The sequence below is a fragment of the Polypterus senegalus genome, chromosome 14 (assembly GCF_016835505.1).
Source record: "Polypterus senegalus isolate Bchr_013 chromosome 14, ASM1683550v1, whole genome shotgun sequence".
NCBI classification, from domain to species: domain Eukaryota; kingdom Metazoa; phylum Chordata; class Cladistia; order Polypteriformes; family Polypteridae; genus Polypterus; species Polypterus senegalus.
The window spans coordinates 10,823,439-10,841,427 of record NC_053167.1 but is presented as its reverse complement, the minus strand read 5'-3'; the positions used below and the strand labels follow the sequence as shown (position 1 = coordinate 10,841,427).

The 17,989-nt window shown below is 39.6% G+C and overlaps 1 protein-coding gene across 2 annotated transcripts in view; it reads left to right on the top strand.

Moving 5' to 3' along the window:
* gnas (GNAS complex locus) overlaps nucleotides 1-17,989 on the top strand; it is an 81,548-nt gene that overhangs the window by 39,087 nt on the left and 24,472 nt on the right. Inside the window, exons 1-9 of one of the 2 annotated variants that reach the window (XM_039734433.1) lie at nucleotides 649-1,715; nucleotides 3,433-3,505; nucleotides 6,084-6,138; nucleotides 6,228-6,347; nucleotides 7,823-7,920; nucleotides 10,860-10,914; nucleotides 11,029-11,102; nucleotides 12,426-12,484; nucleotides 12,574-12,694. In XM_039734433.1, the coding sequence (XP_039590367.1) occupies nucleotides 1,577-1,715; nucleotides 3,433-3,505; nucleotides 6,084-6,138; nucleotides 6,228-6,347; nucleotides 7,823-7,920; nucleotides 10,860-10,914; nucleotides 11,029-11,102; nucleotides 12,426-12,484; nucleotides 12,574-12,694 (794 nt within the window). In that variant the 5' untranslated portion in view covers nucleotides 649-1,576. Of the gene's footprint in view, nucleotides 1-648; nucleotides 1,716-3,432; nucleotides 3,506-6,083; nucleotides 6,139-6,227; nucleotides 6,348-7,822; nucleotides 7,921-10,859; nucleotides 10,915-11,028; nucleotides 11,103-12,425; nucleotides 12,485-12,573; nucleotides 12,695-17,989 lie in introns of those variants that run through there. The other variant, XM_039734431.1, reaches the window with a different exon arrangement.

Here is a 17,989-nt window from a genome sequence, read left to right as displayed (position 1 = left end):
TATTTTCCAAATCAGTTGTATTTACGAAGAGGTATGGTTAATGAAATAATTAATCCTTGCAGATTTTTGTAAACTTTTATGTAACAACCTGCATAGTTAATATCAATATATCCATGTTTTACCAGCAGTCACCAGCCCTGCTGGAACTTCTGCCACGCAGCCTAATGAGTATTGTGAGGACCACCACTGCTGCATAGATAGTCCTGTTGGCATCTGTGTCAGCACTGGCCAGTACCAGCTGAACTGTATCTTTGAATGCCTGCTTATTCCTTTTCAGCCTTTCATGGAATGTAAATTCCCCTGCTGCACAATCCACCCAAAGGTTTAATTATTTCCCAGGTGTAAGTTTTGAACTAGTGTTTCATTCATCTCAGCGGCTGGATGCTTTCCGTTTAACTCTCTCGGGTACTGTAAACGTGAAATAAGCTAATTGAGGCACTTCAGGGACAAGTATTTACCAATTAATTACTACACCCTTTGTGAGTTCCAATGGCCTCTTGTGGATCCAGACATTCATTAATACGTGAGCGAATGCAAACGTTGCTCCTGCTCCCCCGGTGTTCCCACACCTAAGCTGAACGGGTCTTGTTGTACCCCAATTGGCTATCTTCCCGTTGGGGGTATCGCTTCAAAGCGCCCTTGGTGTCTTTGAGTCCCGAGATTACGCAGCTCAGGACGCCGCTCTCCGGTTCGGGCTCGTTTGAAAGAGGGCGCCTTTCCGTGCCGCGTTTACCAGCGCTGACGTTTCGGCCGTCATGTGACGAGGCCCGGAGTTCCCAGGGTTCACTGTGAGCTCATTGCCCCACCCCACCTCTCCAGAGCCATCCATCTCAATATAGAAAGAAATCCGGGAGAAAAGAGCGAATCTGCCCGAGAAGGGTCCTGCCACCTCGGCTTCACGAGTGGGGGGCCGCGGTGAGCGCCGCGCACGGACACGAGGGGGGCTGAGAGGCTCGTGCACTTGCATGCGAGCCCCGACAAGACGGGCCAGCGAGATCCGGAGGCTGCGAGCAGGGCCAAGCCGAGCCGAGCCGGGCCCATGTGAGAGAAGCACAAAGCGCAGCGAGCGACTGAGGGACGGGCCTGTCACATCTGGGCAGCCAGCCGCGGAAGAAGCGCCGAGGGAGGCAGACAGACAGACGCACAGACAGGCAGGCGGTGGCGGCGCCCTGCACGGCTCCAGAGGGGCCGACTCATCGATCTCTTGCTGCTCGCGTCCCCGAGGAGGGGAGAGGGGCGAGTCTGCGACCCCGATGTGATTTCTGCCAGAGCCCCGCTGAAAGAGTGGCAGCCGTGAAGGACTCTAGGACTTGGACCGTGGTGGAAGCCGCCAGAGAGCGACCATATTAACGCGGAGGGGCGGCCCGGGCGGCGTCATCCAGTTCCCTCCTTCAGTCCCGCTCGTGCTGGAATCGGCCGCAAAGCCCTTCTGAGCGTTCTTCGGCAGAATCCTCGGAGTGGGGTGCACGCAGCGGCTCCGCGCTGACCCCCTCCCTGTCGAGCGAGCGAGCTAGTGCGTCCCCCGGCCCGTCCGGCGCTTTCGTCATCTTCGCGGTTCCGCTTGTCCGCTCGGAAGATGGGCTGTCTGGGGAACAGCAAGACCGAGGACCAGCGGAATGAGGAGAAGGCGCAAAGGGAGGCGAACAAGAAGATCGAGAAGCAACTGCAGAAGGACAAGCAGCTCTATCGCGCCACACATCGCCTCCTGCTGCTAGGTAGGTACGCAAGGGCCGCGGCTGCGGCCTCGGCCTCGCCCAGATGGCGCGCCCGCCTGCCTCCGGCCTTCCAAGACGGGGAGCACGCGATAATGGCCGCCCGTGCCCCTAGCTGTGATTTCCGCGGCAGCCCTGAAGGGCGCTATTTATAGCAACAGCGCAGGAAAATAAAGAGAACCGCAACAAAATCTGGGGGAATGGTTGGTAGAGAAAGCAACAAATTCCGTGTCAGGTTTGAACTGAACCGAGCAGCTCCCAGTCGGACAAGGCCGTACAAGGAGTCTGGCATTCTTGTCGTGTAAGTGGTCGTGGGTTTGTTAGTGGTGGTGCTAAGGGTTACTAAACTGAGTAGAAGGGTTAAAAGTAATGATCAACCTTGTATGACAAGCAAGTTTTTGGGATAAAGCAGAGATTGAACCTTCACCATAGGCAGACACCAAATGTATTAGTGATGGGGAAAAGAGATGTCATTAAATTGATAAAGTTGTGCACTATGTCATATGTAGTGGACATGGCAGAAGTATCCTGTACGCAAGGTTTTAACTTGACACCCAATGACACATTAAGGAGGCACAACTGCTGGGCTGAGATATTAGTGATGCTACCCATACTACGAGATTGTACAAGCAAAGTGAACAAAAAGGGATGAGGCGTGACATTTGGAGGAGAAAGTATCCTAGATTGGAAAAGGTTGATTTTAGGTAGTGGAGTTCAGTGATCAAAACTGCAACACCCCATGTATTGAAGAAGGCTTCAGCAGTGATTGATTTAGATCTATGTGATATGAAAGTTTGTGCCCACAGTGTCAAATTTTTGACAAGTTGAGTGGAAATGGAAAACTTCAATGTTTAGAGGCCCTTTGCACACATCTTTCTGTTCGTTGCCCAGGATGCGTCACTTTTCACAAACTGGAATATCAAAATGATACTGATTTTATTTGAACTCCATCCTTATGTTTCCAGCTTGAACCAGGTTTTAGGTGTCGACTGTGTATAATAATTTCTAGTCGTTGAAATGTCATTTCAGTAAAAGAATTCTAGCCATGTTAATGATATCTCACACCTGTTCCAGAAAGAACTAGGCACCAGGCGCTTAAGTGGCACACATCGGTCTATGTTCTTTTTACTTGTTCTGTTTTCTGTCTTGTGAGTTTACCCATACTTCAGAATTTAAGCGAAACTGTTTGATGTTAATTCTATGGGATTTAAATTAATGTATACATTTTGTATTGTCAAGATTTTCTGCTTAGTGTATAAGTGATTTAGAAAAAGTCAATGGCAGTTTATGATAGAGTATAGTTCATGAGTTCATCTTGCAATCGGTAAATGCCCTGGCTCAGATGGTGTCCTGCATTGCACCCAGTGCTGCAAAGATAGGCTTCAGCACCCCGTGGTCTATAGCTAAAAAAACTGGTTTAGAGTACGGAATGGTTGCTGTCATTTGGCTACGCTGTCAAGCTGCTTCCCTGTGTAAGAGGGTAGTTTTGCTCTTTAGGTAAGTTTGGTATGGCAATTACATTTGTACATCAGATGTCATGATATATGGGAGAAACACGTGTTTATTTTCATGATTTGGCCTCAGTTAAGATTAGGTGAGCATTAGGGTCAAGGTTAAGTTCAAAGAAGGTTAATGCAATGGGGAGAAACATTCTGACCCTGCAGGTTCAAACTGACTTTGTTGCATGTATGACTTTAATCCTGTGTCTGATCTTTCATAGGTGCAGGTGAATCTGGTAAGAGCACGATTGTGAAACAGATGCGGATCTTGCACGTAAATGGATTTAATGCAGAGTAAGTTTATCAAGTGGGGGGAATTGGGCAGCAGTATTTATTGATGTTCTGTTGGATGAGCAGTCCTAAGATATCAGTTTTATTAAAAGCATAGTAATTTAAGTAAACGTTGAATTAAAGATTCCAATTCAGATATGACAGAAGTATATTTTAGTCAATGATAACAGAGTCGGTGGTTTTGGCACAGAATATACCTATATCATGTTCTCTATATTTTGGATATTTTAGGGAGTGCTGGGTTTAGGATTTGATGAAGTTAAAAACTTTAGAAACTGTCCTTTTTCTTGGGTGCAGGAGTGGGCCCTGAGATGTTCTGGTGTCCTCTTCAGTGCTGTTTCCTGCTTTGTACCTAGTGCTGCTGGGATAGGCTTCAGTTTTCCACAACCCTGAATTGGATAAAGCCAGTTGGAAAAAGTTTAGTATCTAGGTGGAGTTTAGCTCACTGTGCTTAGGTCTGTGATTGAGGCTGTCATCTTTAGTCTTAAGCTAGAATCTATGAAAGACTGCAAGTTTTGGCTGAACATCAGTTTTATCCTTTATCCTGGAAGGAATGACAGTTAGATTAGTTGTGCTTACATCTTAAACCTTTTTTAAAACTAGTGATGAACACATTTTAAATTTGTGATCATTATCAGTCTTCTTATTAATGTGATTTGATCTTGACCTCTCCATAGAGAATCTGCCTTCACCATAAATGAAAAATCATGCTTTTTATACCTAGTGGACACATTGATCTATTATTCACATCATTGTTGAAACGAAGAATGTGGTGCCCAAGAACCATTGGCTGTATTGGGAGTTTGAGTATGCTTATTCAGAAATCGTGATTAGAAACGGATGAACTATGAAGGAGCAGTACCACAAATAATGAAATGGTAGTCGCATCAAGATTCTGGTGATCAAAAGACTTCTTCTGAAAACTTTAGAAAAAGGAATGTCAATGCTCATTAGACCAGAACGTTTATTTTTCCGAAGACTTGGGCCTGTTTCACACCAGTTCAGCACCATAGATATTCTTGTCAGGAGTGGCAATGGAAACCATTTGGCAAGTTGTAAAGTTCTCCAGAAGGACTGAAAGAACTCCATGGAGACGGCGTAAGGAGCTGTTGGCCTTTTTCACAGTGGCTAATGTACTTCAATTAAGAAGAATGCAAAATATGGGGAGTGTGAATGGGGAATCCCAAGGAGAAGACCAGTGCTCTTTAAATAAAAAAAAATAAAATAAAAAAAAAGTGCTTTATTGCCCATATAACCTTTGCTACATACTACCTAGATAATCCAAAAGGTTCCTGGTTGGAAGTATTTTTTTCAGAATTATAAGTCAAAAATAAATGTTTATGGCACAAATGATAAAATGTATATTTCATTAAAAGATATGTTCCAACAAAAACACCTCCCAAATGTACAACTAGGTATTAAACGTATAATGGGAGTAAAATAATTTGTGACACTTGGACAGCTTTCTATTAATGAAGGTATATGGAAATATGACTTGTACAAGCAAATTCCACAGGGATTTCTGGGTATTAAGAGTGTGGCTCATGCAGAATGGATAATTAAATCATAAACACCCAAGTAAATCTAAATAGAATGACAGCAGCAGAAGACATTTCCTGCTTTGAAATGGACTATTCCAAGTCGTAACCTTTTCTCAAATGATATACTATGGCATGACCTGATCTGGGAAGTTCATACAAAACGCCTGATGAATCCAAGTGATTCAGAGCAGTCCTATTAAGAGGAATGAGCCCAATTACCTGTATGTCTCAGTAATTTGATCTATAGGTACAGGAAATGTCTGGTTGAAGTGATTACAACAAAAGGCAATGTCAACAATATTCAGCCCTACAGATTCACTTGCTTCTAATCAACAGTCCATATTGAATCAGTAAAGTACAAGATATTTTAAAATCTTTTCCTTTTTTCTGTCAGGAGTTTGATGAAGATACAATTACAGTACAGATAAAATTATACGGCAATTAGTAAGTTGAATATGCAGCAGGACCTGTTCATGCTATTTGGGAAATTATTTTGTAGTAGCACAGTGAATATGGATTACAAAGAGGATGTAACAGAAATATAGTTCTGCATGTCTTTCAACAAACTCTGCACAGCTGTTTATGTCAGTGGCTGCTTTCTGGTATCGAGAATACTGAGCTTAACATAAGGACTGATTGCTGGAACAGTGAATTAGGATGAAACTAGGAAGAATAATGACTGGTGCAATGGCCAGCTGGGTAGGATTATGGTATTGGAATTTTAGTATTACTTTGGCTGTCAATATGGCTTAAACTTTGTTATTTTAAATTGGTACATTACAGCAGTTTACAGATTTTTTTTTTTTACATTTGGAGCATAGTCACATTTGGTAACTTACTCAGGGCAACACAAAAATTCACAAGCCGGAATTGAACTGGCAGCCTAGAGGTTTAAAGTTTTTTAACCTTTCTTGCCCAGCTCACTTGCCCACATTGCAGTGTGAACTTGCTGCTTCACATATTTTGAAGCTTCTTTCTGATGGAGTTCTGTTGTGGACTCTGCAGCTTGGCTGATACTGTTGTCTATCTTTATGTTGCAGAGAGAAAAAGCAGAAAATTCAAGATATTAAGAATAACATAAAAGAAGCAATTGAGGTAAGCGGCTATAAAAACAGGTACCTTAATGTCTCTTGGCCTCAAGTGGCTTTTTTTTTTTTATCCAAACTCTGCTTTGTGTTATGCAGACTATAGTGACAGCAATGAACACATTGGCCCCACCTGTGCAGCTCGCCATTCCAGAGAATCAGTCTCGAATTGACTATATCCTCAACATTGTCAGCCAGAAGGATTTTGAGTTCCCTGCGGTGAGTGAGTTGGATCATGCTTGTTTGAGTTGATTAACTTAAAACATTTTGACGTGGGTGTCTCAAGTGTGGTTTAGTTTTGTGCTTCACAAATACTGAAGAATATCCGCCTTTTTTTTTTTTTTGGAAAGAAGGCCACTGTGGTGAATTGTGGGAAGAATGCTGTTCATGAGATACACGTGGTGTGTTGCATGAAGTTTATTAGTATGCTACATACTATGTGCAGTGCATTTCTCTGTGATTTCAATATTTTGTATGGATGTATATTTGCAGGGTTAGCAAATATATTGAAGTATTGTCATGCTTTGCAATATGAGATTTTATGGTTGGTGAAACAATCCAAAATTGCACAGCATTAGGTGTTCGTATTCAGTCAGGCCCGGTTTTATTTTTTGCTTGCATTGTGATACTTTTCTCTTCACAGTATATCCTGTGTCCTTGAGTGGTTGACAAGTTGCCATATTAATTTTTTACTTGAGGAGGAATACCACCCATCTCAGTTTTCAGGCTTGCCAGTGTCTTTGTTCCCATTAAAGTGACTAGATAACATGAAGACATTAGCCTTGTTTACATCAGCATTACAAAAGTATGACATCTTTTCCAGTACGTTTCGGTTTACTTTGATCACTCTTGTCAGCTCTGCTGTTCTCTGCTGTAGGAAAATGAAATGTGTATGATTTAATTGTTAAACAAAAGTGCTGTGGCATTACGTGTGAATAATACAGGGTGGTCCAGATCTAATTATGCACATCCAGATCGTCTGGATGACTTTGATTTATGCGGAGACGATTCCAGTTCTGCATGAAGACGATTCTTCATGTCGTCAGTTCGCACACTTCTCGATGGTCAGGGATTTTTCGGGTGATTTTCTATGTAATAAACTTTAAGTTACAGCGTAATGAAAATTGCATAATTAGATCTGGACCACCCTATAGTACCCAAGTTCCCTGTCCCTTTGAAATAGCCCAGTCTCCTTAATGGACTTTAACTTAAAAGACAACCCCTTACAAATTGAAAGACTATTAAAATAGAGGGGACAATCTGAAGAATATGTGTTTGAGCATGCACTGAGATCTTCCTATTGATTGATTGTGCTGCACTGTGGCATTTTGTTTTGATGATTGTAGCATCTTGCAGGTAGAAAATACATGTCTACTTCCATTGAAACAGGTCTGAAAGATATGTAGTAATTAGTCAAATTTAGAACTTTAACCTTTTCGAGGTGGTAGCAGCAGCATTAGTAATGCAGGATGTGGTCTCACTGACTTTTCAGACAGCAACTGCTGTTGCTCAGTGAGCTTCAGCAGAATCTTGTAAAAACTATAATGTAGTCCTTTCTGTTTGGTCAGTGCTGAAGTGGTCACTTTAAGTTTGTGTTTGTCTGGCTGCTGGTGACTGGTTTCTCATTAAACCCTCATATCTGCTGTTGCTCTGGATATTTGGGTAGAACTGACATTCTGAATTTTATTTTGCAGGAATTCTACGAGCACACGAAGATCCTATGGCAGGATGAAGGGGTGAAAGCCTGCTATGAGCGTTCCAATGAGTACCAGCTGATTGATTGTGCCCAGTAGTGAGTTTCATTGTTGCCTTTTATTTATTTATTTTCGGGTTTGGGGAAAGTGATCTGCTTGTAATGTAGTGGTGTAGGCTACTGAGGGAAGTGCGTCAAAGCCACTCTAAGTAGCTGAGCAATGAATATGGGCAGTCATGATAAATAAGCAGTAACATTTATTTTAATAAAGTTATTGTCCATTACTCAGATTAACTAGTAGGGTCAGAACTTTCACGTTTTAGGTTGAGTTATGCCAGGTGCTTTGGAGTGTCGTTTTTTCTTTGGTAAACCTGAATGTTAAAAGTGCTGTGATTCTCTTTGCCTCCAGGGGATGCATATATTTGACACAAGGACAGGGTTGTTTTCTTCCATTCCCATCTTAATTGCTCAATGTTCTTTGTTCATTAATAAAATTCAGAATTTTCTTTATGCGCACTTCACATCATACATGTTTGTTTTGTCCTAACTAAATCCCAATTGTTCAAACCATGCTGAGGGAGTCTCGGCACAAGTGGGATTTGAGATGTAGGACTTTGCTGTAATGGGATTCTTTCTATCCTCTGGGTATCAGATATGTATTTCCTGCTTATTTATTGCGCTGAGATTTAGTTACTTGGTGGTCGTCGTCCTATTCTGTTTAAGCCATTGCATGACTCAGTTGTTTGTCACTCTGTGAATGCCTTAGTCCTGAAGCTAGCAGTAAAAAGGTCTCATTTGATATTGAAAACGGGGGGCACAGTTAGTAGTACTGACCGCAAAGTGACTGATATGTCATGTGCGTGGCCAGCACGCGGGAGCGGATGCCATGACCCTCTTGTCGCTGCGTCCTGGAAGCAGCTCCCTCCCAGCTGCATGGCATGTTTATGTAAAGGAGATCCGCGGAAGCTGCTCCCTCCCCCACGCTGCTTATGTAAACGGGAGGCTGCCTGTGTGAGCGAGTGGGCGATCAAGGGAGAGAGAGAGTGAGTTGGCTATTTATAGTAAGTCTTTTTTTTTTTCTTTTTCTTTGAAGAGGCGGGGCTGTTTGGTTGGGGGCCTAAGGAATGTGCACTGGGGGCTTGTGAAGAGAGTAGCACTTCTCATGTGCTCCAGAACTTTACATCCTCCTCCTGGCCTCTTTACTTCTGTACTCCTTGTTGAAATTAAATTTTATGAAAAATGATGATGTATATCTAAGCTAAAGACTGGCCCCAAGTCTCAAGGTGAGCTTGGAGCTGCCAAGTATCCTCCTCCTGTGTAGCTTTGGATTTGATAGTACCCTCCTCCATTCTCTTGTTGTGCCAGGCCGTTTTGCACATTTAGCATGATCTCCTATTCTGTGTTACCTGGATATGCTGAGCTTTACCTTTTGGTGTCCAGTGGAATTAATCTGCAGTTAAAAAGAAAAAAGGGATTGTGGATGTGGGCATAAGGGTCACTTTCACATCGCAAAAGTTGTTCGGCTGGAGAACTATAGAACATAAATTTGGAGTGGCTATTGTGTACCATTTTATATATATTTCTTCTTGACATTTTTAGCATTGCTTTTTAGATATTTAATTAAGAAGTGGTGTATTCTGGTTATAGCTACTTTTTCCCACTGTCCCCCATTAAACCCTTGTCTCTTCCTTAACCTAGTTTTTCTTATTTTTAGGCTAGGAAAAAATAATCATAAACACTAAGATTCAAAGATTGTGTTTTAGATTTCTGTTAAATTTTAAGTCTTCTGATGGACAGCTGCAGTGTGGGGTTGGTCCAAATGGCTGGTTTCTTTGTCGGCATTGGGTTGCTCTTCATTGCCAGCTCTTTGACATTGTGACGAACTGTGGTTTTATACTGTTTCTTCGTACAGTATGTCAAAAGGTAAAAATAAGGTGGTGCTGTCATTTGACAAACTTTATCTGAAATGCTTTAGTCACAGTCTTAGAGCCTGGCAGTGTAGAGGAGGTCATGGGTTAAAGTACTCTTTCACTCTTTCAATGTCCAGCGTCACTTGGAGCTGCACAGGCAGCCTGGCACCTCTCCAGACCTCTCAGAAGATTTTGAGCTGATATTCTATAAATAGACTATGTGGTTCCATCACCATGGTAACGCTGCTAGAGGCCAGGGCGTCTGGGAACTATTTTAGGATTTGACTTGTAATGTCAAGTCGTTTTGCAAAGCCTGTGTTGCGTCTTTTTTCTTGCACTATCTTTTGTGAGTTGAAGGACGGTTAAAGCACAGGCCTTATTTCTGCAATGCTTGATTTTACATGTACCTAGGACCAACACAAAACACTGCAGCTTTGCACATACAGTGTTTATCTCCCCAGCCCCCTCTGGCGTTTGGGTGTGCAAGAGATGGTGCAGTAGTGGCCACCCCCAACAGATAACAAGCAACACAGGAGAAGAGTAGTTGGAGTGTGGGCTAGTTGCAGTTTTCAGTTTCTGCGTAGCATGTCTGTGTCCTACTCACAGGACTCTTGGCTATTTTTGCCAACAAGTTACTTTTAAATAGCTGATCTCCAGAAGAGCAGGAATAGCACATTCTCGCTAAAACCATCTTGGCTGGCATAACACTGCATTGCAATGTAATCAGGTGAGCAGTTTACAAGCTACCACTGTCCCCAGTAGCTTAGGCACTCCCCAGTGTGGTGGCCTGATTCTCTGGTGTTCTCACATGTTTGGAAGGGCTTATTGAGCTGTCTATATTTCATGCATAATGGGAAGTGAGCCATAGACCCTGAAAACTATTCTTGAATACTGTGGCTCACAGTAATGAAGGGAATATGTTGTGTTTTTTTTTTTTTTTTTGATACTTGGAAGGGGTTATGTTGGTGGAGGTAGGAGTACACTATTTGCTTTCCATTTGTGAAGTTTTAAATATCCTTTTGGAGATTCCATCGTGTAGGTCATTTTACAATTGTAGAGTTCTAACTGCTAGCATTTAATAACAATAGTTTTAAGTGGTCTCTCTCTCTCTTTTTTTTTTAAAAACAGTTTTTTGGATAAAATTGACATTGTCAAACAAAGTGACTACACACCTTCTGACCAGGTAAGCTATTAAAGTGTTGGTTTTGTACAAGTATTTGGATTAACTATATTCATATTCATCAAATATGACTTTATTGTAAGAAATTTAAATGGGGCTTTGCTTATTCTGTGACAGGACCTTCTCAGGTGCAGAGTTTTGACATCCGGGATCTTTGAAACCCGGTTCCAGGTGGACAAGGTCAACTTTCAGTAAGTAGTCTGCTTTAATATCTAGCCCTTATCCTCCGCTAGGCTCAAACAACCAGTGTGTTGTTTTTTTTGTGTTGTTCTCATTTCCTGGATTTCTTTTGTAGTGGGTTGGGGGATTTCATCCACTATAACACAAAATAGGGGGATTTTGTAAGCTTGGGAGGCTAAGATTTCTTTTATTAGAGAATGATTTGATCATCCTGGACCATGTAATTTATCTTGCATGTGAACATGACTGACATTTTCTGTTTCATTAACTGAAAATATAAATGCTGTTTAAGTTAAACATTTAACAAAATAAAGTTTCAAACATTATTATAGTATTGCTAAATAATTGGTGAACACTGAGATCACTCGGGATATTTTCATTACATAACCTTTAAACACCAGGTAAGCTATGAAAAATAAAAACTTGTCAGGAAATCACTTTGTCAGGTTTCTGACTTTATTGAGAGATTTTTAGGTTTTCATCAATATACCGAGGAGACATTTGCTATTAATAAAGTATAAGTCAAATTGTAAATGTCTTGAGTTGTAAACTACTTAATGCTTTAATTTTTAAAATCTTTCCCTAATTTAAAAAAACAAAAAAAAAAAACAAATTTAAAGCTATCTTTGTGAAGTCAATTCTGTCAATTGAAGATTAATCTATTTCAGAATTCATATTCTAACCAGCCTTTGTTCTCTTAAGTGCCTTATATGAATAATTATTGCTTATGGCTGTATGCTTTCAACTGGACTGACCTTAATTGTAGTAATAACTTGTACCTGGAAACAACATCCCTTTTTCTCCTTCAAGTGTGCTTTTACCCCATTTGTTATATTAATGAACATTTAATTTGACTTGAAATCACAACTGATGATATAAATATAGTGTTTGGTAATTTGTTTTCGGGAGTGAGGTGTGCTGTTCTAGCAAATCTGCTAACTGCATTTTGGGATTATGCACTTTCATTAGCATGTTATCATTGGAGATATTCCAAAATTTGGATAGATTGCTGGACAGACAACTGTAGCCATGTCCATTACAGTCAAAGGATGAACCTGAACGTTTGTTTGCACCATCATTTCTAAGTTGATTACACAAATACTTGGTGCTACATGTTTAAAATATTGCAACTGACATATTTTTGGTTACATCATAGTATTCTCCCAATTATGCACAAATCATGCATTTTATGTCTGAACTAAATAATAGGCGCCATTTCCTCAATTCAATGCCGAAATTCAATCCATAAAACTTAATTGTATGGAAAAGCTCTTTTGGATGAATCTTTGGTTGACGTATGGAAAAGTTTTAATAGTTTTACTGGTGTTTTACAGTATGTTTGATGTTGGCGGCCAGAGAGATGAGCGCAGGAAGTGGATTCAGTGCTTTAATGGTAGGTTTATCTTGCCATTTATCTGTCTTTAAGAATTTTTTTTTTTTGTTGTTGATTCATCTCATAAAAACTTTTTTCTTCATTTGTAGATGTCACTGCTATTATATTTGTAGTTGCAAGCAGCAGCTACAATATGGTAATTCGAGAAGACAATCAAACAAACCGGCTGCAAGAGGCACTCAACCTTTTCAAGAACATATGGAACAACAGGTAGGGAATTGCCAAGTCAGTCTCTTAACATAAAACGGCCTTCGATTTTCTTAAAGCTATAAATGGACAGCATATTTGTAATAGTGTATATATTAAAGCAATTCCCGGATATTTGATAAAGGATGAAAGTTTACACAGGAAGGCATTTTTATTATCTTTGGGAATTCAAGTTGTTGCCAGCATGTTTTTAAATTTGACCTACTAGATTAGACTCTGTGGATGTAATATTACTGCTATATGTTTGGAAATGTCAACAAATACACAATCACAGCAATAAATACCATTGTGATTACTTTTTTTCTATTCTGTAAACTTGTTTATTCCTGCCAGGTCTAGTTGCTCCCAGTGTGGAATGTTCCTGTTTCTGCCAGTGTAGGCTCTGGTCTCCTACAGCCCTGAATTTAAGTGTTTTTGAGAATTTTTTGATGATGGTGTTTATTTTTTATTTTTGTATTAATTAAAACATAAAAGCATCATTTCGTGCCTTGTTTGTTTCCAGCTCTCCCTTGACTCCAAATGGGATCTAATCTAATAAACAATATATTATAAATATAAGCTTTTTAGTGTTTATTTTTAACATTATTGTCAAGGCTTGAACCAAGTCCCTGTGAAATATTTGGTAATTTCTATTTTAGTCAGATCTTTAAAGTTAGATAAAATAAAAGTCCTTGGGGTAAGAACAATGGCTTCTATACGACTACAGTTATTCTTACTACTTCCAAACACATATGGGGGAAAGTAGTGCGTGTATTCAAGAAACCTAATGAGGATTTTAGGGAAAGAATATTTTTTCACATATGCCTTAATTTATTTCAAATGCTGCTTATTACTTCTATTTTTCCACATTTTACTGCATTGGAATGGAGATAGTTTATACTCCAAAAATTACTCAAGTCTTTCATCTTGTGAACAGAGACCATATTAAATTTTACCTGCATTGTCTTTGCCTTGATGAACATACTGTAAATATGCTGTTGCCAGCATGTTTATGACTTACAAACTAAAATACACAAACATTTAGCATTTTGTGTTCTTATTTACTTATAGCTTAAACACATGGTATTACTTTTAAAGCTGTTTGTCTACAAGTAATTCTTTTTCTACCTTTTGTGAAACAAACAATAACTTAAATGACTCATCCTACATTATATTTTTTGTCTGTCATTCTATGAGTTAAATACATTATCATATACAGAGAGATGACAATAAAATATATTAAAAGAAACCGAACTCTGTGGCTTAGTGGGAGGTTGCAAGATAAGTGAGATGCTGAGGAACTGGCTTAGTGTACAGTATGTAAAGCCATGTTTAATCATGAAACCATCTTTGTCTTGGAATGACTGCCTTACCCAAATCAAAGCCCCAGGCAAAAGAGAATCTGGTACTTGGTTGCTTAGATGTAACAACTCAAATGCATGATCAAAAAATGATGACTGACACTGGAATGCATCTCTTCTGCTGCAGAGCTCATGAATGTTTTACCAAAGTACTTGTGACAGTGTCAGTGATTATTTTTCTTGCTAACCATGCAACTCTTTGACCTTGTAAAGTAGCCTAATAGGTTTCTGAAAGTTTTCATAAGCAGTTAGACTTATAAGGAGTCAAATATCAGATAAGCACATTGCTTTTCAGATATTATCTAAGCCCAGTTCAAAGTAGGCAGAGGTTTAGTAATATAAAAATAAAAGTGGCACACTTTTTTGTTCAAGTATATAATGTTAGGGTCACCCTAAAAACACACACTTCTTTTGAAGCTGTTATATGCTGTAATTAACTACAATTTGAGTTGTGCTTCTTTTAAAAAGTAAAATAGTTTTTGCTGAATGTTTTTAAAATACTTGGCTTATGTGGTTTATGGAGGTTAACCAGTGTCTGTGGCATGTTTATTGTAGATTAGTTTGTGTGATGCTGGTATAATAATATTGTACATATTGCTCACATATTATGTTAATAACAATACACTGTTGCATTGTGATTTAAATAATATGAAAAAAGACAATATCTGAATTGGACCCTCCCTGTCAAATCACTTAGCATCTTCACTCCTAGTCCAAACTAAGTTATTAGTGGATTGCAGATGACAACCTAAGGAATTAATTGCCTTTTCTTTAGCATTAACCAAAAGCATAATTAAGCTTTTAGTTATAATGGATTAGACCATTGAGTAACATGCAGTTAATGGAAAACCATGATCACAATATTCCCTTCTGTAGCCTTAATTTCTACATCCTGCTTTGTTTTTCTGGACATGCTTACAGAGAAGTGTGCATCTTAAACAAATGTGAAGGCAGTGGAATATCTCGTTCATATATTTATTAATTATATTGCCAGCCTTGCTTTGTGTGGTGCATGATTAATGTCTCTGTGTATAGAAATACTTGCTGGTACAGTATGGAAAGCCAAATAATATATCCTACCAGTTGTTCTAAGTATGGTGACTGCTAATATGACCAGAGTGGAGACTGTAAAGTTCAGCGAGTTTATGTTACACTAAGATGTTTCAGTAAAAGCATTGGGTCGTTTGCAGTGAAGAATTCCCCCCACCAACCCCCCCATCCCCCCGGTCCATTGTGGTCTTAAGTGTCTCAATCCATGTTACTGAAGTATTTGAAGTACTTATTGCTTCTGTTTCATTTTAATCATTAAAGTCAAATATACTTTGTTTTTAGAAGCTGTGTGACAATTCAATGAATACTATTAGCTTTGTTATTCTAGGTGAAATTGGCAGGAAGAATGTACCTGCATTACTCTGTAAACTGGTATCCCTTCAGTTGTTAAGCTTACTTTCTTGTGACCAGTAATAAAATAACAGACGTTATGTTTGCAATATTTTTTTTTGCCCTTTTTTTTTTTGTTTTTTGTTTTACCCTAATCTCCACTCTTTATAACATTTGTATATTATATACATACACACAAATATGTGTATATATAATATATATGTGTGTGTGTATGTTTGTATATAATGTACGTGTGTGTGTGTTTGTATATAATATACATGTATATGTGTGTGTGTGTTTGTATATAATATACTGTACGTGTATGGGTGTATGTATGTTTGTATATAATGTGTGTGTGTGTGGTTTTTTTTATCTAGATGAAACAAGATTTGATAATACATTGCACATAGTATTATGCACAATGCCATGTTCACAGAGTATAGTGAAATTCTTATTTGCATGTAGGGATGTCATGATACAAGATTTTTTTGTATTTGATACTAATACTAGTGAAATTTTGTGATGTTCAATACCTTTCGATACCTTGGCAAAAACAGAAATCACATTCAGTGGTCTTTTATTGAAGTACCTCTGTTATTCAAGTGGACAATATTGTGCCGTTTTCTGTAATACAGTATAAAAAATATAAAAACATACTGAAAAAGCAGCTTTAAGTTGCTGGTATATCGATCAAATTGTTATCCAACTATCATTTAAGTAAGTTAATACTGGCATTGATAAATATTAAAATGCGAAGTAGGAGATATGTATTACTATCTTAATTGTTGTTTTAATAATGTGCGAGCTGAAATTATCGAGCATGTCGCTCGCTTTGCAAAAAACACACCTCTTTGTTTCCATTATGTTACGTCATCACGGTGAGCCTCACCAAGTGTTCATTGTGTTAACTGTGAGAGGAGGAATTGTACCAGCAGAGTTTGAGCACACAAATGTTTTCTGTTTTAACATTTCAGCCTGTTAATAATAAACATTGTAACAAAGGCGCTATATAGTGCATGACTTGACACAGATTGGACACGGGAGGCACAGAGGCAAGTGCGGAACCCAACAGGGCTGGGGAGAACTCCATTTCCCATGGAGCCCTGCGGGAGGCTGAGGTTTGCACTGTCCAGGGCTGCTCCCCCTGAATACAGTCATATGAAAAACTTTGGGAACCCCTCTCAGCCTGCATGATAATTTACTCAACTTTCAACAAAAAAGATAATAGTGGTATGTCTCATTTCCTAGGAACATCTGAGTGCTGGGGTGTTTTCCGAACAAAGATTTTTAGTGAAGCGGTATTTTAGTTGTATGAAATTAAATCAATTGTGAAAAACTGGCTGTGCAAAAATCTGGGTACCCGTGTAATTTTGATGATTTGAATGCATGTAATTGCTCAGTACTGATTACTTGCAACACAAAATTGGTTGGATTAGCTCATTAAGCCTTGCACTTTATAGATGGGTGTGTCCAATCATAAGAAAAAGTATTTAACTATTTTAGGGCTAATTTTTTTTTTTTTTATCTCCCAGGGCTGAATATTTTTCCAAAAACTAACATTTTTTTAAAAAGAACACAAAGCAATTATTTAACATATCAAATCAACAAAAAATATTTACTTTTGACAAATGTTACTGTCTTGCATGTTGTATGAGCCTGCATTCTCAATGATTTCACATTTCAGTGGGTTTACACTTTGAAAAATAAGAATGCGATGCAAACGCAACCCACGAATCAAAATTTCTCTGCCTACCTGTTTATGTCGTCTGACGGTAGCTGAAAAGCAGCATCAGGAGAGAGCAGCCTGAAGTACAGCAGCTGGTGATCTGTCATGTCCAACAGCAAGCCATGCTGTCTTGTGAAGTCCAGCAGCCAGATCGGCTCTCAACGGATCAATGTCTGTGTATTTATCCCACGCGAACCTTGCCGTAGATGCATAGGCTGTGCGAAGCGCTCAACTGGCGCAGCATCGACTGGTGTTTGATCAGCTGATGCCGGCTTCTCGCTCTCTTGCTCGATCTCCTGATCACTGCCAATAAAATCCGATTCTGAAAATCAGAGTCCGACTCCGCGTTAATGCGCAAAACATTGTCTGCCGAGTGTTTTCTTTTCTGCACTCGCTTCGCTCCCTTGTCACATGTCGATGCCAACTTGCCATTGTTTACATTTCGCAACTCATGCACACGCTAGGATTAGTTGCCGAGTCAACGAGTCTAGCATTCCTCCAAGCACAGAGGGAATGCCTGTGACGTGACAGTGAGATGTGTCACCATTAACAGCTGATTATCGCCCTCTATCCCTGGATGTCAACTTTAGTCGACATTTGCCCTCAACCCCTCCTGTCGACATCCGCCCTAAAAGAGTTAAGTTGGTCAATTGCAAGTTGTGCTTCCCTTTTGACTCTCCTCTGAAGAGTGACAGCATGGGATCCTCAAAGCAACTCTCAAAAGATCTGAAAACAAAGATTGTTCAGTATCATGGTTTAGGGGAAGGCTACAAAAAGCTATCTCGGAGGTTTAAACTGTCAGTTTCAACTGTAAGGAATGAAATCAGGAAATGGAAGGCCACAGGCACAGTT